This window comes from Diadema antillarum, unplaced genomic scaffold (assembly GCF_040938485.1).
Source record: "Diadema antillarum isolate AM-2024a unplaced genomic scaffold, OU_Dant_1.0 seq00000459_RagTag, whole genome shotgun sequence".
In the NCBI taxonomy this organism is placed as follows: Eukaryota; Metazoa; Echinodermata; class Echinoidea; order Diadematoida; family Diadematidae; genus Diadema; species Diadema antillarum.
This window is the reverse complement of record NW_027271430.1, coordinates 252,519-276,204: the sequence shown is the minus strand read 5'-3', so window position 1 is coordinate 276,204 and position 23,686 is coordinate 252,519. Positions and strand designations below refer to the sequence as shown.

Below are 23,686 nucleotides of genomic sequence, written 5' to 3'. Positions count from 1 at the left end.
TTTACCTGAGGCGAGTGTGAAATTAGGTGCTTGGCAAATTTCCTGATAATGATTACAGCATGGCCCCTGGAAGAGTGATAGGAGAAGAGTGATGCACACACTGCATGAGCTACCATGGAGGAATCGGGCCATGCTGTTGATGTTACTGTTATCATTATCATTGTTATGGTTGATAGTAGTAGTAGTAGTAGTAGTAGTAGTAGTAGTAGTAGTAGTAGTAGTAGTAGTAGTAGTAGTAGTAGTAGTAGTAGTAGTAGTAAAAGTAGTGGTAGTGGTGGTGGTGGTGGTGGTAGTGGTATTGGTTAGTGGTAGTTGTAGTGGTATTAGTAGTGGTTAGTGGCAGTTGTAGTGGTATTGGTAGTGGTTGTGGTTGTGGTTGTGGTTTTGGTTGGATAGTGGTAGTAGTACTTCTGTTGTTATCAATAATATCGTCATCATCGTCATCATCCTTGTCATTATTGTTGCTGTTGGTGTTGTGGTCTAGAAGGAAGTGTACTTTGTTCAGTGCAGTTAATTTTCTTTCTACTCCTGTCTTTCTGTCAACCAGGTGTCGGGTACCCTGGCAGCCCAGGTGGTGCGATCCCAGGCCATCCGGACCTCAGTGCCTCAGCTGACCCTCCCCAATGTGACCAGCCAAGTGAGGACGCTGGGCACCCTCGTCCCCACAGATTGTCGTCTCCTCCGTTTCCACCTTGACGACGGCCAGCCAGACCAGGGTCACGCCCACTGTCTCGTTGCCAGGTGAGGGAACTGGGCCGCAAAGCAAATCAGCGAAGTTTGTTTTGGGGCTGTAACAGAAATTTGAGGTGCTGCCAATACGCAAATGCCTCCCAGTCAGCCCTGTTTCTGACGCATTGTGAGACGATTTGGTAGCTAAGTTGGTATAGGATGCTGTCTCCCTGAACTCAGACCCTGTGTTTGTTGAAAAAATAATGACAAAAACAAAGAAATATCAGAGTTCCCCTGTACTACTTTCAACTCATACGGTCTTGGCCATAGACAAGTAACCACCACCTACTAGTATTAGCCTTACCTCCACCATTCATCCCCTCTTCCCTTTTTGACATGACGACTCGTGTGTTTTGTGTAAACATTGCTCCCTCACTCTTTTGGAGCTGCTTCTCATTGGTGAGACGATTAAGATCCTTTGTATGAATTGCCGAAGGGCCAAGAATGTAATTTTTTTCTCAAACTGGATTAATTTTGGGTTTATTTTGGTCTGTAATTTCCAATAGCAACTTTGCAAAAATTTAATATGTTCTTGTGTGAAGACATTTACTTGGAAGATTTGCTCCATGTAGGTTTCTGTACATCACATTTCGTATTATGAGGCTTTCAGACTAGAGTCGCCTACCCTGCCCATTCATGGTGTGTAAGGTGCTTACAGCCTCAGAAATCAAACCCAGGTCTATATCCTCAGACGAGTGTTTTACCCAATCACTGTTTGGCACCAGACCTGGAACAGTTTCAACAATTCCCAAGCTTTCAAATTCAATCCCAGGAATCGACTTCACAAGTTGTACTGAGCTATGTATGCCCAACTTTCTCAGTCCCATGTTTATCTTAAATGTCAGTACGATTTTAGGTTGGTGGTGTTGAGGTGGGTAATGTTGCAGAATTTGTCAGATAAATACTTTGCTGAATCTGGTGTCCGAGTTATTCTTGTTAGAAGCTGTTAGAAGTCTTATCAATAGATACAACTCCAAAAATCATATGCAATGTTATTGTCAACCAATATTGATATTGGAACCCTTGTAGTGCATAGTTTCTACCAAGAGCCCTTATTTGTATAGCAAAATATTGTCACCTTTGTTTTGCTGTTTGGAATCTCACAAAGAAACTTTGTAAGGGTACTAAGAGGCTTTCCTCATCCAAACCTGGCATTTCAATTTTTTACTCACTTTCAGATATATTTACTATTTTTTGTTAAATCAGTATGATTAATTCAGTCAGTAATAGTAGTAGTAATAGTAGTAGTAGTAGAGGTAGCAGCATGGTAGTAGTCATTGTATTACTTGTATGTGTTTGCATTGTAGCTGGAAGCACCCAGCTGACTGTAGCCAGTATGAAGAGCCTGGGGTCAAACTTCACCAACCAGCTGGCCCTGGTCAAGCAAATCAAGCAGCAGCAGCTGCAGCAGCTGCAAGCCCAGACCAGCAGTGGTCAGTCCACCTCGGGGGCTGCGGCCACCGTGACCCAGACCACGCAGCAACAGGCTGCTGCGGCACAGCTCAAGGTCAGTCCAGACGGATTTAGATTTTTCTCTTGTACTCTTTGTTATGAAGCAATATGCGATTCTTGCAGAATGTATAACTGAAGTCTACAAATGAACCGTAGCTGTTGTTTGTTAGGATCAATTAGAGCTTCCCCTTGAAAAGTTTTTACTTGGGACTGGAAGGGGTCATATTTACAGTAGTTTTTTTTTTCTTTTCTTTTTTGGTGCCGATGTCAGAATTACTCTGGGGAGTTTGCACGATACTCTGTGACACTTTCGTGTTAACCTTTACTGTGCTTTCTTTGTTGATTAACACAGATGTTTGGAAACAATGTCTTTTGTTGATCATATTAGTATGGATACATGCAAGTTATGCTTAGTCTAGAGAAAGGTGCATTTCAATATCTTTGGTTGCTTTATTTAGTGTGACAAATGGTACATGCTCTACCATGCTCCACTCCAAATGCACAATTGGCCCTCTGGCAATTCCATTTCACTTTGGTCCTCAGCAGTGAAATAAAACTGCTCTTGAACTAATTATGTGTTTGGCGTACAAATAATGTAGTATAATGCATTCAAGATCATGTTCTATTTAGATGATAATTACATAATCATTTGTTTATATTGGTGAGCATTGAGACATGTATCTATGATTTATCATAAATATATGTGTTGGCTTTAGATTGTTTGTATGTTCATACTTGTTATATTTCATTTTATTCGTTTGATTTTGTCTCCAGGCTGAGCTGAGAAAGCTGCAGCAGGCCCAGGCCCAAGCCCAGGCGGTCCAGGCCCAAGCACAGGCCCAGGCCCAGGCCTCCCAGGGCCAGCTGACCACCATTCAGAAAGCCACTGTGGCATCCACTCAGGCCGTCACAGGGGTCACTCACGTCCAGCTGACACAGGCGCAACGTCAACAGGTTAGATATTTCAAGAGGCTTCCAAAACTCGTCAACATCTCTTCATTTTCTTAACAAAGAATACGCAAGTTTCCCTGACTTTGTAATTATTTTTGCCCATTGAGATGTATTTAGAATTCAATTATATCCTTCCCTGCTTGCCCTTTGGAATGTCACTGATTGTGTTGTAGGAATGTTTCTTCCCTCCAGCCAGAAGAGAAAGTTCCAATATTTTCTTCTTCATAGCATAGCATAATGCATTAGCAGCACTAAATATTGAAACTTATCCTTCATCAGAATGCACTGCAGGCATACTGCATTAGATAATTACTCACTTTGTCTTCATGAAGATTAGCAATAGACTTCGCACTTGTAAGCAACTCTTGTGCTCGGCTCACCATATACTATGTGGAAGGAGAACTGTAGAAAGCCTAATTCTATTCATGGTTATGCATTCAAGGTGTAAACTGAACAATAAGGTAGTCGAAAATTAAATATATATTTTAAGAGATTCATTCACTGATTTGCATGGTACCAAGTGTCGGATGGATTCCTTTTTTCCACTTTGAAATGACTGAGAAAATTTTGAATTAGTGCAGGCAAGCAACCAATATGGACGTTGATCTATTCTGAATAGAACTCGTGAAAGAAACATACCTTATGCATAAATGTTTCTGTGTTTCTATTTTGTCTGTGTTTGACAGCTGGCACAGCGTAAGGGGACCACACTAACATCCCAGGCAGAGATTGCTGCCCTGCTGAAGCACCACCAGGCACAGGCCCAACTCCAAGCCCAGAAGATCAAGGGCATCTCCACCATCCCCGTCACATCCGTCACGGCCCTCAAGGGCATCACCGTGTCCGGGGTGACCGTCACGGGGGTCACCACGCTGGGCCAGACGGCCACCAAGGGCCAGGTGGTGTCCGTGGCCGGCGGCATGAAGGCACTGGCCATCCCCACGCCGGGCGGCTCGGGCACCACAACCACCCAGCTCTCCAAAGTCAACTTGCAGCAGATCTTGCAGATGAAGCAGCAAAAACTGGTGAGACACAAAAGTTTTGGCTATCTTTCCTTGTTCTCTCTCTCCCCCTCTTTAACCACCCTAAGAAAGAAATAAAGTAAGAAAGAAAGCTACAAACTTTTGATCATTTTTCCCATTACATTTTCCTCTTTCATGTGTGAAGTGACTTGCATTTCATATATCGTTGCTGGGGTGACAAGACGTTGTATCTGAAATTTTGGTGAAAATGGCTTGTGGATTAGTGGTCAGATAATCAGTTCAGTGATGTCCTGTCCAAATCCTAGCTGTCTTACCCCCCAAAAAGAAGCCACCACGGCATGTCAAAGGAAAGGTTGTCCCATTTGATATAGCACGTTGGCTGCCATGTTTTTTGTGCTCTCCTGAACATTTGACATTTTAAAGATATGAGGTCTTGTTGCCCCAGCGACATTATACTCTTGTCACATTAAGGCATGAAAGACAGTAGGTGCATTCATGAAAGCTGATTAATTCCATGCCACACTAACCCCTACCTTATTCAAGGTAAGAAACCATACTGGACCGTGCATCTCACACCAATGCATTTCTCTCCTTGATACAGATCCTAGCCCAGGTGCAGGGTCAACCACAGGTCGTGACCTCGGGTCAGCAGGTCAGGGTGTCTTCAGCCCAGGGTCAGACTGGCGTGCAGCGTGGGGGCTCTCAGTCTGCCCAGACTCTGGTGCAGCAGGTGGCCAGCCTCCAACAGGTCAGTGTTTGTGGATGGGGTCAAAGGTCACTTGGAAACTCTAAAGATCAAAGGCTGCTCAGTATCCTCTAAGCCACCTCATGGGTTTTGTTGTTATTTTGACTTATTTATTCTATTTCATAGAGAATAAGGATGAACAATACAAGTGCTTTTACCAATTTAGAATTGGATACTTTAGGCAAATACCAGTTAGCCCTCCTTCTCTCAATGTGTGATAATGAAAGTTTAATGTTACACTGAAACATCATTCATGGCACATAATGTGGGCAATTGGGTGGTAGTTACTAATAGATTTAGTTCTTATCGGCAAATCAAGTGAAAATGCCGAAGAAGTGTTTAACCACAGCAATAAGGTCATTAGAAAGGCATGCTCATGCAGTCTTTCAGGCAAAACAAATGTGCTGCTTGTTTATGTCCGTGAGATCCAGTGCCTCTGTCCTGTATAGCCCCAGAGGTTAGTATCACACGTGGAGACCAGTTCTTACATTCCTTCCGTCTGTTATCCCTTTCGTACAGGTGGGCACCATTACAGGCCAGACTCAGCTGGGGCAGGTGCGAGTACAGCAAGTGGGGACGGCCCGGGGCGGGCAGCAGCCCAGCACGGTGCAGGTGCAGCGGATCCCCACTGGCCAGGTCCAGCCAATGCCCACTGTAAGGCAGCAGCTGCAGCAGCAGGTCAAGCGAGTCCCCCAGACCCTGTCCATCCAGCAACAGGGCAAGCCGGTCACCATCATCCCCCCAGGTCAGCAGCCGTAGAAGGGTCAAAGTTTAGGGGGTTAATTGTGTAGTAATCAAGGATTTTCTTGCGACATTGAAGCTGCCCCCAATAGCATAGCTGCCAACCATTGGTAAATTCACCAAGTGACTTCTGCTTTGGCCTAAAAAAATTCTACTTTATTTATTAGTAATTTCTTATAATAAATATACTATGCGCTTCTATGCAAAACAACCCACTTTTAATTTTCATGAGAATGATTAGTAAATTGTGCGGTGATATTCTGGCAGCTGTGCAAAGGAAAGTAAACGAGGGCATGAATTACAGTGAAGCAAACTCGTGTAAGTAAGAAAGACCATTATAGCTATCATTGTTCTTTGAATGGCAGTCAGGTCAAGGTATTATAATGCCTTGCACAGTACGTAATGTCTGTTTATTTAGACACACACACACACGTGCACACTCACACACACAATCACACATGCTTAGCACAACACCCAGCACAACACCCATAGATATACATCAGAAAAATGTGATGCTGTGTACGAACATATGAAGACATTGGTCTATCCTGCCTTCATTTTTACGTGGGGAGATATCCCGCTTCAGATCCAGAGTGGCAGTACATAATCAGGAAATTCCAGCAAAGCACCTGCACACACATTCACCACCACCACCATCACACACCAGAGTTTATTTTCCCCTGCTACCTTCGCAGCAGAATTTATATTTTTACGAATTTAGTACGTCCTTATCTTTTCCTCGGGCCGGCCTTCTTTTCAAGCAATGCTTATAATGGCGGCCCTCTGCATAATCGTTTCTTAACTAACTAACTAACTAATCAATACAACAAGTCATTACTGTTGGACTGCAGATATGAGTTTGACCATACCCTCTTTATTTTCTTACACTCTCCCAGGTGCATCAGTGCTGACATCAGGAGGGAAAGTGACCGTCTCTCCAGCCCTGACCACCCAGGCCCAGAAACAGACTCAGCTGGTCACCTCCGTGGTCACCCCCAGGACTCAGGCTCAGCAGTCCACTCCAAACCGCGCCCCGCAACTGGCCCGGCTGGTCCAGGCCCAACAGGTGGCACAGGCCCAGGCGCAGGCCCAAGTCCAGGCCCAGGTCCAGGCCCAAAGTCAGTCACCGCACAGCGTGGTCTCCCAGACAGTGGTTATTCGGGAGGAGAGTCCGGCCTCGTCCACTGCCTCCACACCACAGACACAGGTCACTGTCCAGCAGGCCACTCCCGCACAACAGGTTGGTCAGGCCACTCACTTTGCTTTCTTTTCACTTACCAACTTGTCACCTATCACTGTAGATGTGGCAGTTCTAGAAGATGTTTGTATTGATTCAAGATTACATGTAAATTGTTGTTGTTAGTTATGGGACTAGACTGGAGAGTTCATTAATTAATTTACTGCCACAGCTACACGCTGAACAAAAACAGTTTCTTGGCTAATAGTGATTCCATGTTAAGAAGGTTTTGTGTACCATGCATTGCTGTTGAGTTTGCGGTCAGAAGAAACCAGCATCTCTGCCTGAAGAAGAAGTGTAAAATATAGATAGCTGAAAGATACTGCATGGAAATATACACTCCAATCGGGATGGCACCTAGCAAGGAGGGACGAGACAGTCTGTCTAGTTACTCTTCATGATTTCCTGACCATTTTCATGTTTTTCTCCCTAGGTTCACATAGTCACTGCCCCACCCACTCCTGTCACTTCCATTGCCGTCACCCAGCAGGCAACAAAACCATCACCGCAGCAACAACAGCCGCAACAGCAGCAACAACAACCACCACCACAACAGCAGCAGCAGCAACAGACTACTACTGCCACGACAACCCTCACCCAGCAAGCTCAGCAGCAGCAGCAGCAGCAGCAGCAGCAACAACAACAGCAGCAGGCAACGTCAGAGCAACAGCCCCAGCAACAGAGGGTGGAGACCCTCCAGCAACAGGCCTCGTCTTCAGGGCCGCGACAGTCACCGTACGCCATGAGGCTGCGTAAACCGTCGCAGTCCAGCAGCCAGTAGAGGTCTCATTAACGCTCTTCATACTCACCTGGATCTAGACAACAAGTGGCATATTGTAGCCAAAAAACTGTACCGGTTTATTCAACAGCAGATTGAAATGGAGGATCACCCATGAGCTATGTAGTATACTCCAATCTGTGTGACCTTTCAGTTTGTTAAACCTGGGTTCACAGAGGTGTCATAGTGTATCCCATCACTGAAGCCCACCATTCATGACAGCTTAATAAACCTCTTTGCATGCATAAGTCATGGTTGTACCCTAACTATTAGTGCTGTGTAACTGTAAGATGGTACGCATTTTAATTCATCCCGCATACTTCCATCAGAGACAATACAGAGCTGACAGCAAATAACCTCACTGCCTTTTCATACAACATGCCATCATGCTTCAAGAAAACTGAGTGCAGTAAAATCATTGCTTATATTGCTGATAAGTGATATATCAATCACTCAGATCTATGCAATGTTACACTTCTTTTTTTTTCCCCCTTGGGGAAGATGAAATGGTTGTTTTCTCAGCAGGTTAGCTTTCATGATCAGAATGGTGATAATAAATCATATGTTGAGCGCAGGAACTACCAGATTTATTCTACTGAGCAGCAAGAGCTCCTAGAGGCTATTTTGCTGTGCTCTCCCAAATTATTTACATCAATATTTATTGCATGAATATTAGATCCATGAAACACATCAATCTATTTGTTCTAATTTGCTCAAAAAAAAAAAAGAATGATATTTAAAACCCTTAGAACAGATCAGAACTGCCTTGTCTCCCAGATTCACCTGGATGCCCCTTGAAAAAAAAACAGAGAGATATCTCTAGACAAAAGAACATAGAGGGCGCCATAAATTAAGAATTAATGCTGCCATGGAGATGCATTTAAACACCAGTGTCTCACAGCTTGCTGTTTGGAATCTCCCTGATTCTGATGTGACAGTACTGTATCCAGTGAGAGAAAAGTTGGCTAGTCCCCACCGTAGAGAAGATTTTTAAAGCATCTGTGTTACAGGATGTTATTTTGGCAGAGTAGTTATTGTGCCAGTATCCCGTCAAATCCTAACATGCACATGAATGTGAATATGGCAAGATATACCAACTTCATATCAGTGTTCGACATCAGTGGTAGCCCGATGGCCCCGGGCTACTATATATTGATGTTGGGCCTCCAAACTTCCCCCTTAAAAAATAGCTCTTGGTGGCCCAGGCTTGGCAAGTAAGATTCCAAATGGATTGTTGTGTGTCCTTTCATTTCTGGCCAATACATTTCTTTTTCGTGCCACCAAAATTTCATATTTACAAATTTTAGTGACCTGAATGGCCTGATTTATTGGAACTAAAAGGAAACTTACATAGTGTTGACTGTCATAAAATACTTCAGATTTGCCTGTTACCGACTGATCATGTGATATTAAAAATGTGTGTGAGTCTGTAAAGACTGTTAACATACAAGTTTTGCACCTTGATTGAATTGTAGATAGGTCTTGTAATGGACTTGTACATCTTTCCCTTGCTGAACAGATTTTGAGTGGTGGAGTTTTCCCTTTGTGTGTGTGTGTCATTTTTGTTTAATTGCAAATTTCTCCTTACAGTGAGAGAAGAAAGACATTTTCTCATAAATCGATAAATAATGATAAGATGCAACATATGGTAATTATTTTTTGTCATATGCACAATATTTGCCTGAAGGAATTGCTATTCATTTCCCTAGTTTATGATCCTCAGTAATGACCTCACTCTAGCTCGAATTATACTAAGTAATGTGATGAAAGCTGGAATTATGCAGAAATTAGTTATTCTGTATTTCGATCAGTATGTTTTCATCATAACACTTGGGAGTATTTGAGTGCATTTTCATGTATGTGTTTGTGATGACAGCCATTATTATATAACAATAGAGATATTTCTCCATAGTTCCACCTTCTATCACAATTTCAGTGTAACATTTATATCATTTCCTAAAACCTGTTTGGTACATGTGATGTTTAAATTCATATTGAGTCTATATGATTAAAGTGTACATGTACCAGTTCAATTTGTATTTTTCAATGCTAATTTTCAAATCTACCAATTTAATTTCCTCGTTTGCCATGAATTTTCATTCTGTACTATTCAAAGCGAGTCTGAACAGGGTGCCTCTTTCTAATCAAAATGTTTCAATTGCCGCACTCTTTGACTATAGATAGATGAATAGATGTTTATTAAAATGAATATATAAATAACCAAGCAAAGTGTTCATTTCTTGATGTTATTTTGATAGGGATTGAAAGTCAGCATGAATTATGGTGATGTATCTAAATCTAATGTGTTCTTATGATGCATTTATTGGGTCTTTATTCTGTTAGTAGCAATCATCTCACAGTCAACCATAATGTGATGAAAACCCAGGCGTGAAATGCCATGTCCTAGTTTACCTTTTCTCATGCTTTTCGTTGGCAAATTTCTCAGCGTGAAACAGATATGTCACAAATGTCAATAATGGAAGTTTTGCGATGAATTGATTAAAACAACAAACATGCGGGAGTGATTTCACAAAGACTGTTTAAATCATATCCATGGATTCCATCAGTCCATGGACCAAAGCAAGTGCAAAATAGGCTCATTTGCAGAATGAAATATTGCATAATCCATGGCCTTAGATGTAAACCACCCACATCAATACTGTCCTTGGGGTATTGAGAAATCATCCTTATCTGTGGTTGTCGTGACATCTACCTTCAACCCATTTGCATACTCTTTCAAGAAGTTCACAGTGTGAAAAGAGGTGCTTAACCTGACGTAGGGCAAGACACTGGCAATAATAATGATAAACTTTGACTCCTCTTTGTATATGTATTTACATTCATTGGTGTAAAGCCAAGAGAATGCATGCAGAAGGAGGTGTCAATTTGAGAGTCTATATTCATCCTCACTGCACAATGGTGGCTCTATCTGACAGTATGATGAAGGTAGCGACCCAAATGTGTAAATGCTGTGGGAGGTGTTCATCACTGAAAAGACTGCATCCTGTGGGGAAAGTCACACATGATTCACCCTTGGTTACAGTTTATGTGCCATATAAAACTCACACATATCGGGAGATGCCTTGTCACTGAAAACAAACGGACAAACACAACAAACAAAAAGCTTGAAGTTAAAAAAAAACCTCTTAAAACCACACCAACAAATGTTTCTGTTCAGCATGAGCAAATGTGTAAGCTTTCGTGGCTTCGGCTGATATTTCTTGGGTACTTTCATGGTGTTATATGTTGCGTTCAGAGGAGAGTCGATGGCTCTTTTGGGCACTGGCAAAAGAAGGCTTCTACATTTCAACAGTTTCTTTTCATCATTTGTAAGCTCATGATCACTCAAAAGATTTGAACATCTAGGGCCAGAGTATGCTCGCAGTTTGTGGGATACGGAGGGCACAAGAGCAAAGCGCAACTTAACCTCAGTAATACTGGGTCGTCTTCTTCACAGGTACTGATTTGTCATTTGAATCGGGAATTTACTTTGTAGATCTGGTGACCTTCCACTTGTTATCATATCTGTGTTACTCCTAGGAGTCAATTCCTGTAGCCAGCTAGTATTATTTGAAAGACACTTTAAATATATGTATATGGCTGCCAGCTATGTTTCGCTGGGTGTTAGAGGCAGGCGGCAAGGGGAATTGAAATGTACGAATAGTGTTTGCTTTTGCACATTTACTGTGTCAAATGAACTTACGGGATTCTCACAGTTTATCACAATGTATGTATATTCTTTCAATAAAGTGGAAAATAATAGAGTTTGGTGGATATCTTGTTTGTAAATCATTGTGTTTGTCCGCCTTTTTATTTCTCTGCTAGTGCATCCAATGAGAGTGTGATGAAACTCGTCAATTTGACAATATATTTGCTTATACATGTACATGTACAGTCAAACCTGTCTATAGAGGCCACCCAAGGGAGGCGAAAAGAGAGGCCATTATGGACAGGTGGCCGCTATAGACGGGTTATCCGACTATTGTGTGCATTGCTTACATGTGCATTGCTTACATGTACATGTACATGCATTATCGTTGTATACATGCATCATCGTTAAATACATCTTTAAGTACTTACATGTACCATGTATATGTATATACCTATGCACACGTGTTTCATGCATTGATCAATGCCGGTGTTGATCAAGTTGTTGCATAGTAGTATGTGTACAGTTGTGAATGAAGCTTCACACTAGTGCATTATTATGACTGAATGAGTGATGAATGCTACAGTGGCGATGACTGAACGTTGCCCATGAATGACTGGCACGGCTACAAAGCAAAAAAATACTTTGAATTATCGGCTCAGTTTTGGCTCTGTTGGTTGCGTTAGACTGGTGGCCGCTATACACAGGGTTTTTAGCAGGGCTTTTCTCGGGGGGGGGGGGGGGGGGGATTTTCAGTGGCCGCTATAGATGGGTGGCTGCTAAGGCAGGTTTGACTGTACATTCATTCATATTAGCTTTGAAAAAAAAGAAGACATTATTGCATTGTACAAAGCCATTACTTGGAGGGTTATCAATAAAATAAGGGTAGACCACACACGACTACATGAACAAGAACCCTTTGTCATGGCTTGTTATGGACACATTTCTTATATGATACAAGAAAGTTTTGTGGTAGTGGAATTTACTTAATGAGTGGGATTCGTCAGGATTGTTAGGTACACATTATTACTGACTATAAGAAACGTTCCTTTTCATACATATCATGCTCTTTTTACAACAATCTGCCAAATACTGTACAGATGTGTCCATCATTGTCAACATTTAACCTGTTCCTTCCGCAATTTTCTGAGTGCCTTAAATGCTCTAAAACAAGATTCTTTTCGCCCATAGACAGAGAACCGACAGGTTGGTAATCCACCTGTGTGAAAGCAGTCAAGCGGTGCATGTATCCCCTTTCCACGGTCAACTACATGTGCCATCGAACAATGGAAATATCGATCGGGTGCCAGGTGTGAATAGAGTGTGCGCTGATGGGCTCACGGACTATTTTGTTGTACACAAAACCAGGCACCTCAATGGGATGACTGGGGTCAGCGAACACAGAAATCTACTGAGTTCAGCTTTGATCGCTATGCACATGTTCATACGGGTATTATAGCAGAACAAGCGCAAACTAAATCAGAAAAAACGTACTGGTAAATAATACTGTCAAATATGCAATTTCCCAACAGAAAGAAAACGAATACTGATAGAGTAAACTCTTATCTTTTTATCAAACCAATTTTTCTGTTCATTATAAGACAAAGAAACTTACATTTAGGCCACGAATGGGTTAAAAGACAGATAAGGTTGATGCTGTAGTAAGTTCATTTGGCAGTATATAGCAACATGTTAATGAAACGCATTATCTATTATTATGGATATCCTTTCAAGACGGATGTGTCTGTGTCCGCGTGTGTGTGTGTGTATGATTTGCAAGCGCGCACGAGTATATGCGCGTGTGTGTATATGTAAGGTTTTGAGTACCGGTATGTCTATGTATAATCCTTTTTATTTTGAATTCTCATTTGTTTTATTATCTTCTCTTTCATTGTACAACTTTATCATAATATGTAAAATGTATCTGTACAATTACAGGGCTCTCTTGAAAAGCAGGCCTCTGGCTTGAATGAGACTTACCCTGTATTTTTTAAAGAAAACGTGAATAAATAAATAAATTATTGTTACTGAATAATTTACAAAGTCATTCAGATTTCAACATAACAAATTGTCCTTCCTTTTATGCTACAAAATCCTATTTCTCATGAATTTGCCACATACGTGTACCTTGTATGTGAGTGTCCGCTCAGGGTCATTACCTGATTAAAGCAGTCCCTTACTACCTCCCTCCTGCCCACAATCTATCCCATCAGTGTAAAACAATGCGCTCCTCTTATAATGAACAGTTACATGTTCAAGGAAATTTTAGATCCAGTGAAGTAAAAATTGAAGGTCACTAAATTAATGTATCATCCTATATATCTTTCTATCATACTTTGTTAGTTCAGCTGTATTAAAATGTTGATATTTTGGACATGTAGTATTGAAAGAAGACTGTTCACAGGGACTTTGCTACAATGGAAATCAAATGTGAATACACTGTACCTTCATACTGGCAGACTTCCCCTCTCACTGCCCATTCAACAAACATTTCTGGACTTGGAATAAGTCAAAGTGCTCATACATGTACAATTAGTCTCCTCACTGCGGAATGATAAAAATGCAAGCTGTACAGGCAACACTTTAGAACAAGGTCCTAGGGACTGGCAGTTTTCTTTCGTTATTTTGAAATTTTGTTAAAGCTAAACAAATTGAATATATAAAGATTTAGAAAGACAATACATTTTTCTTTTTAACCGGAGTTTTACTTTGTTGTAATGAAATTTCATTGCGACCATATTTGTTGCAACAGGTATGCGCTGAAGTTGACTGGTATTAACCTGTTGAGGACGGGCTGATTTTGATACAACATGGCATTTCCCACAAACATACTTGGGGTATACTCGGGACTCGTCCTCAATGGGTTAATAAATCACAACATTCAGTCTCTCCTCACTTCCTTGTTCTCATTCTGCATTCACTCGGCCACAAATATAACACACATATCTCTGTCTCCTGTCTCCGAGCAATTACATGTACCTCCAGAGGGCAATTACCCCTGGCTAAATACTGTTTAGTGGTAAGGTTAGAGTAAGGATTAGGGTTAGGGTTAGGTTTAAGGTTGGGAGTTTGGGTTAGGGTTAGAATTAGGTTCGGAATTAGGATTAGGATTAGGATTAGGATTAGGATTAGGATTAGGGCCTGGGGAAGAGTCTGGCGTAATTGCCCTAGACCCCTGTCCCCTCCTTCACTCTTTTTAACTCTTCTTCATCTCTTGGTGATTATCATGTATCTGAATTACACATCAGCATTAAGCATCACATACGAAAGACAAGATTTTTTTTTTAAAGTCATTGTATTACAAATTAAGCATATCCACACGTAATAAATAGTTTGGAAGTACAATTGTTAGAATGCATATTTCCAAAAATCACTTGAATATATAGTACATTACCAAGAGTAAACTTTTATCAAAGTGCACTTTAAAAAAACGTTAAGCAGTCTACTGTTTAGCATACTGAACATGTGTGGTATAGCACGGGCACAAAGAGTATGTTGGTTGTAATGTCATTTTCATTTCTAGGTACATGTACATGAAGTTAGATCTCAATAATTATGTCACAATTTCATTGTCATTTTCCTGGTACTTCTCAATTCATTCACTACGCGCATGCTTCTGACATTTTGGCTGATCCACATGAAAAAGAACTGACAGTATCTACATCATTACTCTTCACATACCCATAATTTGCTAGTTTCAGACAGTTGCACAAATTAATACAAATATATTCATACATTTCTCCAAGCCAACATTAAATCATAAAAGTACTGTGGCTAAAAAGTCATGCATTTCTGCAAATTTGTACTAGGAAAAAACCGAAAGAAAAAAAAAAAAACTTTAAAAATTTAGGAATTCAGTTGTTAGAGCACCATAAATTCTTCCTCACTTAGCCAGGTGAACCTTTTTACACAATGTAGTTTTCCTAGGACTCTACATGTATCTGCAGGCAATTACATTTGATAAAAAAGGGGGTAAAAAAGAAAATGAAACTGTTTCTGTCATGGAATTCTAGATAACTGCATGATATCGTGTGGTCCATACAGCGCAACTCAATCTCCCTTACGCTCAACACCCTACCAGCTCAAAGGTCCAAAATCTCAAAGCCGTAGCCAAGTGCTGAATTTGTGAAGAAAATACATCCAATATCAGGGGCAGATCCAGGAATTCTGTAAATTGGGGGAGGGGGGCGGCAGTGCACCTAATATTTCTGGTGCTACTACAGGGTTTCATTTCATTTTTGTCGTTTTCTTTCTTTTGTTTTCAACGAAAAATAAAGAAGGGGCGTGCGCTAGTTGTGCCCCCGTCTGGATCCGCCACTGAGTATGGTACTAGTCTGTAGACACCTTTTATCTGCTTCTGTTCACCTCTAAGGATCTACAACAGTATGTGGTGCAACTGCATGTTGACTTGTTTCAACATACTTATGTGGCAAAATGAATATCCAAATATGTGTGATATAATCATGTTTTTATCTTTTTTCCTAAGATTACTTGGATAAACAGAATACCCACTAAAAACCTTCCAAACCGAGATTATGTTTCTGACCCTGTCTGTCAATTATTGCTGGAGTGCTGGTACATAAAGACACTGAAATACACATTCCCCGAGACTGAGCATATGTAACTCGCATGTTCCTCTGCAATGTCTTTTGTTAGTCACATTACCAACACAGAAACATGTAAGTTGTGCTTAGTAGAAGGGAAAGTGCATTCCAATATCTTTTGTTAATCATATTAGTACTTTGTAGCAATGATTGACAGATGAGGTCACATGCAGAATCTTGGTTTGGAAGTGTTTTCCTTTTTGGACATCCACAAAATCTGAAGAAAAATTATTATACAAGCTTGTATAACGTGATGTCAAGGGTATCATACACGGTTTGCAAATCGACAAAACTCAACATGCATTAGCACCATGTACAAATAAATGGTAGATCCTTTAAAAAGGACAACAGAGTTCCAATAAATGCCTGGGAGACTCAATGCGTATGTTGCTTAAAATAACATTTCATCTATAAATGTCTTGGAACAAAGTTTGTGACAACCAAAAGCCTACACTCCAGCAAACGAAGTACTCAAAATATCTACAATAATAAAGTTTCATTTGATTAAGTATGTTGAGGGCAGTTCAAGCCACTTGGGCAGTCTAAGCCATTTAAGCCAAGTCCTACACGACAAATCAATTTGTGACCCTGCATCACAAAACTAACAGAAAGTCGCCAGACATGGATTTTTAGTAACTGTTACCAACTATTGATAAGGGTAGATACTGAAAGAACAGAGTCTAAGGCTTAAAAGGATGTATAACTCAATTCAAATGAATTCTCCTAACCTATATAAATATTGGAAAGAAAGCACACACTCAGGAAAAGTGTGAACTGAGATAAGAGGCTGTGAAGTACCGGGTCTATTCAAGCTCTTAATCTTTACTAAACCACGCTAGCTGTGCGATGAATGGGACAAGAAAACAGGATGTAAGCCACTGTAGCAACAATGAAGAGATTATCAGATTAAGCTGTATGGATTGATCATGCTCTATCAACACACTCTGTCTATGACTAATACCAACATTCCAAGCAGTAGCATTATCCTTCCAAAGGTTATCATAGTTGAAAGTGAAGAGTGTGCAAAAGATTTTCAGGAAATGATAAGGGACCTCTAAGACATTCTAAGACATACCTGATGACACTATTCTTCAAACTAGAAATATCGCTACGGCGACTGATATGCCTCCGCCATAATGCATGGTTCTCCTAATAGGTCTATAGTACAATGTCTTGACAATGTGTGATGACAGTTTCACACAATTTGCAAAATATTAAAATGAAAGGTTTGCCACAAATGTGCTGAATGTTCACTTTCCTAGAACTACATTTGTAGGTTCAATTGGATGAATGATTAAAACGTCAGAGTGCAGGTATTTGGGGAACTGATGATTTTTACTTGACTTTTGACCCTTTTATAAGTTTATGCATTGAGTAATTTTCAAGGTATTGAGAAAAAGTATAATTTCAGTATCAAATGGTAAAATAGCATTATCTAAACCTGGCCTTTGACCTTTGACCTCACAGTTCCAAAGAGAATCACTGTTAGGTTGAAAATGCATAAATATGTAAGTTTCATGATGATACCTTGAGTTACTTTCAAGATATGGAGGAAAAGGTGCAATTTAGCACTTTCACTTGACCTTTGACCTTTGACCTTTTGGCAAGAAACTTCCCACAGAATATATATTGGGTAATACATGCATACATCAAGTTAAAAAAAAAACCAAACCTTCAGGCATTGCATAAATATAAGGAAAGTAGTGATATTTTGAGGAGTTGACCTTGACCTCTGACCCCCTGACCTTTGAACCATGACCCCCAACTTCCCTAGATAATCACTGCCCATTGGAACAAGCATATATACTAAGTTCCATGAAGATACCTTGAACCATTTGCGAGATATGGAGAAAAACATGAATTTTCAACCTTTTTTCTCACAAAATAACCAGTGACCTTTGACCTTTGACCCCGTGACCCTAAAATCCAAACACAGTATTATCCCCCCAGGATATACCCTCATACCAAGTTTGATGTAAAACCACCACACGGTTCTTGAGATATCGACAAAAACAAAACGGGACGGACGTACGTACGGACGGACGGACGTACACTGTACGTACGTACGTACGGACGACCCGAAAACATAATGCCTCCGGCCACTTTGTTGGCGGAGGCATAAAAAGGGTTGTAGAAAAACTACTAAAAACACGCTTTCCCATTCATGTTATAATCCCAAACTAAAGAATGATATAGAGGTAAAATAGCTCTTTCAGAAAACATGAAAAACTCAAGATTGAATGGCTGACCCGTTTCACCTGTTTTGAGTCCTCATGTAAAATCAAGGGGTGCGGCTTTTTGTTGGTTTTGTGATGCATGGTCACATGATGGTTTATCAATTCTAAAGTAGAATGAGACTTTCTAAAGCATTCATGAACATTTTTCTTCTTTTCCACAAGTGATGTGTAATGGAACAATAGTGAAGTACTGTAACCCATGATTTCATCCAGGAGGTGTTACAGAGATGGAGTGGCAACTCTTCGTAATTCATGCAAACACATGTTTGGGTTCAAGGCGTTACAATGGGATGTCTAGCATTCCACTACGCTTTGAAGTCATGCGTGGCAGCGCTCTAGATGCAAGACAAAGTTTGGAGACGAAGAACGCATTTCACCTTTCGTTGAATTACAAGCTTTATTTCACCGTAAAATTTTTAATGAAATACTCGAATTGATTTAGAATAGTTAAAGAAAGAATTCAACGTCATAAACATGTATTTCTAGTTTCTTCGGAATGCGCAAATCGAAATGAAATGAAAATTAGGCCATCTTAAAAACCTCATATTTTTCTATAATGCGCACATTTCCGCATGTTAGTTTTCTATCTTTTAATCTAGGATATTTTGATCTTTCAAAAAAGTACTCCGCTAAAGCGTGTTCCAGCGTGCTTTTAAACTATTTGCTGCTAAAATTGTCAGCTTTACACTGCATTTTGATTCGCTGCTCCAATTCAAGGTACACAAACTCATTGTTGCCATCATGTTGAAAGAGAGAGCGAATTGCAGTAGGGACAAATATTTCTAGATGTGAGAGCGCTAGTCCCGATTATTGATGCTCTCTTTTGTCAAAGCACATGGGTAACACCTGTAGTTGAACGCATAACTTCTCGGCGGTGCCACGCATGACTTCAAAGGAGAGCAGTAGTTGTCTCTCCTTCTCTAGCACCTCCCTGATTTCAGTAACTGGAATACACAAAGATAAATAGATAAAAGCAATCTGTACAGTTTATAAACCTGCTTGTGTCTAACGGTAAAACAAGTATGCATTACAATTTTTTCCTCTTATTTCTTAAGTAGTATGCATAGATAGAAAACTCAAAAAAGAAAAGACAAGAAAAGAAACAATTTTATCACTATTGATTATTGTACCACCGTGTGAATGTCGAAAACTGATGTGAATATGTCACAATGATCACAAAATCCACATAGTACGACACTATTTTGTTTCATTTCAATTTAATTACCAAATTTATAGGAAAAAAGGTTTGTGCTGACATGGCATACTACACACATAAGATTGTTAGCAGTTGTACAAGTCTATGATGTATCTGCTGATTTCAAACCTTTACTCAACTTCCTGATCTCAAGAGTAAAATACATCATCTACCTGTGTGTAATCATACACTTACAGTTTATATTGTATCATTCCTATGTAAAACATGTTTGATATGAATAAAAAAAAAAATACATTCACCAAACTGTGTTTGAAATTTTTGTCCTATGACAACCAATATACAAAAATTGGCTCATATTTTTTATTTTTTTTAAACAAGAGATTTGAACTGGCAAATGTTGAGATTTAACGAGTTTGGCCGATTGACTCCAGCTCAACTTCAAAATCATGTTTTGTTTTTTGGTGTTTTTTGTTTTTGTTTTACACAGGCAGAGCATTTTTTTCATTGCACAATCTATAAAACACAAGGCAATTGTTAAAAAAGTACACTACATATTTTATTATTGCACCAATGCTCTTCATCACTGTATTATCACCGCTTCAGTTCAAATTACTGCACAAATGTCTACCCTGATATAAACACAGAACAAAAAAATCAATGCCTACAATGCTTTGACATGTCTAAATCACTAAACATGAAAACCAATGTTAACTTACTGTAGATTTAGGAGTTAATTCACACCCATGCCATTCTTTTCGTGCATATATGCAATTTTGCAATTTTTCAGAGCAATTTGTATTAAAGATAAGTACTGAAATCTTTTGCTCTTTGAAGGGCTACAATGATCTTTCACAAGGATCATGGGGGAAGTTTGGGGTGCAACAACAATCTCTTTTATTGCATAGGGATCTTTTCAACAAGCATAAAAAACTTCAGAAAACAAAATGCTTTAAAAGACAACATTCAACTTCGCACGGGTAAAAATTCCTTTCATGATATAAGATTACATCTGTTCATAACTTGCAACTACTAAAATTTGACTCATTTTCGGGCCAAATATGAATGGACACAAAATCATTGAGGCATGTTAGCATTACTGGTGTGCTGAGAACTTAGTATGACTTCACACCAATCGATAATGTTACCTCCATCCTAATTTGAAATATATTGCACTCAAAATAGGTTGGAGTTCTCTTCTCACTGAAATCTTGTAAAGTACTTCTGACTTTACTCACAGTGGCACTAGTCCCAGCTGGTTAGTAAAACGTTGCGCAATCTCTACACCAATGATGTCCTCTGCAGAAGCAACATTCCAGATAGGAAGCTTGTTGCCGATAGCAACCAGGAGGCATAACTGCTACCAAACACAAACAGGACACACCCAACCGGTGCCCAGAGAATGACGGAATGCTCTGGGAATACGTATTTGACCGGCTGGGACAAGTCTTGGACCATGATGACAAGAATGGGCAAGGTCAACAGGAGACCGAGCAGCTCCATGATGGAAAATATTCCAACGCCTTCCACAACCAGGAGAGAGTATGAGAAAGAGAAGAGAGCCAGATTTAGCACACAGGCTGCAAAGATGACACCGATCCGTGTCATTGTCTTTATCGATGGGAAGATCTTGGGGTCCTGCTGGAGGCAGAGGAGGATGACAGATGATGCAGAGTTCCAGATCTCCGGGAACTGGATTGGGTTGGTGAGAATAGCCAGGACGTAGGTCGCCATGGTGACTAGGTTCCCGTAGGTTGGCAGGAGGCCGGGTTGGAATGAGAAAGGGTCCTGCTGGTTCCACTTGAGACAGAAGAGGCGGATAGCTATAGAGAGGCCACAGCAGACTACACAGAGGAAAGGCGCAGATGATGTGGTGAGCAGAGCTTCCCAAAGTGGTGTCAGTTTTGCGAGGGTGTGAACTTCTAGCCCAAACAGCATTATAGAGCACACAGTGAATGTTAGAAATGTCCCATGGAGGAATCTGTCAACTGTGCACTGGACAAGATTCTTTGTTCTCCACTCAATTGAGTATCTCCACAGCAGCAGTATGACAATGACAGCTTCCACTGACACAGCCGTGAGCATCATCGTGGCTGACAATGTCACATCCTTGTATAAGAAGGTGCAGTAGGTTGATCCAAGGGGTATTCCAATGAGAACCCCGCCGACCAGGGCGAACAAGCGAGGGTTGGGGGGCTCGAGGAGTGAGCTGACACAAGCAAGCTGAAGGGTCACAGCTGACGCCAACATCATCAGATGCCAGGGAGACAAAAAGAAATGTATCATCGGGGCCTGCAACAAGAGCAGAAAGCTACTCAGTGCCACGAAAACTCCGCTGATTCTAGCTCCACGAGGACTTTGGTGCATGTTCATTACAGTCAGCTTGCACATAGCAAGACTAGTGACAAGCAGGTTAAATAGTACAAGAGGAAGAAATTCTATGCCACCAAATAACTGCCTGATAGCAGGTCTGGCAACATTGATCAGGAAGGTGAGCCCGCCTCCTGCAGCACACATTGCATAGACAGTCACTGTCGTGGGCTGGAGTTCATTGCCTTCCTCATATACTAAAATTCTCAGCATGATTACTGCCACGGCTAGACTACTGTAACATGCCACGAATCCAAAGAGGGTTTCGCTCTCAGGGACAATTAGTGCTACCTGTACAAAGAAGGGTAATTTCATTGCATGAACACTGCATATAAGCCAATGGATCTGTTTGGTGAGTTTCCTGACCGTGTTAAGTCTTGTGATCATGTAAAATTGCACTAATGTTGTCAAAAGAGCGAGAGGGGGCGAGTAGAGATCTCTTGCCAATAACAAGCATTCAGAATGTACAAACACAACAGACTGCAATAAAAGACAGAGTGAAAAATATGCAGAGTACTTCTTTGCAGCTCCAGCACATAAAACACATCCAAGCACAGCTAACGCATTTATGATAAGAATAACTGCTAATAGATGAGGTGATATTAATAAAATGTCTATGGTTACTGGAACGGCAGATAAAATCACAAATATTGACAAACATGCAGTGAGCATGGCAATTAGAGCAGTGCCGACCCAGAAGTGGTTTCCCCTTGACAGCGAAAAGCCCAGCAAGGTGTAACATGTTACAGTGGGGAGAAGCCAGATTGTGGCTGCAGATATTCCCGACTGGTGTAAAATCAGGCAAGGCAACAGGAGCACGCAGAGACCTGTGGTCATTCTCGCCAGGGAAACCTGCTCAGGAGTGATGTTGCACTTCTCATAGATGCTGCGTAGTTGAATGAATGTGATCAAGAAGGGTGGGAGAAGAGCCACAAGTACCAGTTCCATGATGGCTGATACGCTGCCTTGCAAAAACGCCATGAGATGTGAGAGGAAGAAGAGAGAGATTGGCAGAACCGAGTAGACGATGAGCACAGCCGCTACTTCAGCGTCTTCCAGAATCTGTTTTCTCTTCCACTGAGGATTGAGCTTGTGGAAGGAGGAGGTGGCCGGGGTCATGAAGATGCGCATTAGAAGGAAGCCGTAGAAGATCGCCAGGTACACAGCGAATCGCACGGAGATGAGGTATGATGCCAGCCATGTGGTCAGACCCAACGATACTACGGGATACAGAGAGAAGAGACCCGTCTCTATGGTCTGTGCCAGGATTGGCTGGTCGGCGATGAAGAACTTCATTTGCACGAGTCCCCAGCCTCCCGTCATGACCAGAAACATGTTGAGGAGCACCAGGAGAGGGGTATTCACGGGGGAAATCCAGACAAGGGGCAGGCAAGAGTAGAGCGCCGACATCTGGGCGGCAATGAAGATGCAGATGTAGGCAATGACGGCGTTGCGCTCAGCGCCACCACTGAGCATGAGGTAGATCAAGAGGGCGCCAACCGTCAGAATGGTAAGAAGGAGCTCTCCAGTCATGGCGGTGACAAATACCACACCAGGTAGGGCTGCAGGCAGGACGTGCCAGTTGTAAAGGAAAGGTGGAGCTGGCTTCTTGGCATCTTCTTGAGGTCTCGATGGTTGGTCGCACTGCGTTGTGGCGGGTCTGTCATATGAAGCAGGGGGAGCTTCCCCCACCACAGGAACATGGCCGCGCTGGTGCATCTTGTCTCAGTGGATGTTGGAAACCTACAGGAGCATCAAGAAATAGTGGTATGAATCAGGAATAATTGACAATTAGGAAGCTGAAATTAACCTTAGAGAAAATTGGTTTTGAATCAAATTGTTCGACAAAGTGTGAAGATAATAATACAAATGCTTGAATATACTGCTGTTTTAAGAGTTTTATTGTCAGCGAGATATATAAAATTGACATCACAAATGGACTCAAAACAGTCATCTCAATAACATGTCGGTGCTAGCTGGCAATAGTGCAAATCCTCAGTTGTTGCATACTAGGAAAACATGGGATTCTTCTTTTTTTTCCAGGTGTGCAAGATAGA

The 23,686-nt window shown here is 41.2% G+C and overlaps 2 protein-coding genes across 2 annotated transcripts in view; one reads left to right on the top strand and one right to left on the bottom strand.

The window, feature by feature from the left end:
* LOC139733006 (helicase domino-like) overlaps window positions 1-7,801 on the top strand; it is a 77,193-nt gene extending 69,392 nt beyond the window's left edge. Inside the window, 9 exon segments of the mRNA XM_071643849.1 lie at window positions 548-655; window positions 657-741; window positions 2,037-2,236; window positions 2,956-3,135; window positions 3,819-4,157; window positions 4,717-4,863; window positions 5,380-5,605; window positions 6,498-6,841; window positions 7,272-7,801. Coding sequence (XP_071499950.1) covers window positions 548-655; window positions 657-741; window positions 2,037-2,236; window positions 2,956-3,135; window positions 3,819-4,157; window positions 4,717-4,863; window positions 5,380-5,605; window positions 6,498-6,841; window positions 7,272-7,619 — 1,977 coding nt within the window. The 3' untranslated portion in view covers window positions 7,620-7,801.
* A 12,739-nt stretch (window positions 7,802-20,540) lies between these two features.
* Window positions 20,541-23,216, bottom strand: LOC139732991 (uncharacterized; the record flags this gene model as incomplete). The annotated part of the gene is made up of 2 exons (XM_071643830.1): window positions 20,541-21,920; window positions 22,377-23,216. Coding segments are annotated over 2 exons (2,220 nt in total), but the record flags the coding sequence as incomplete, so codon positions are not given.
* Window positions 23,217-23,686: the final 470 nt, after the last annotated feature.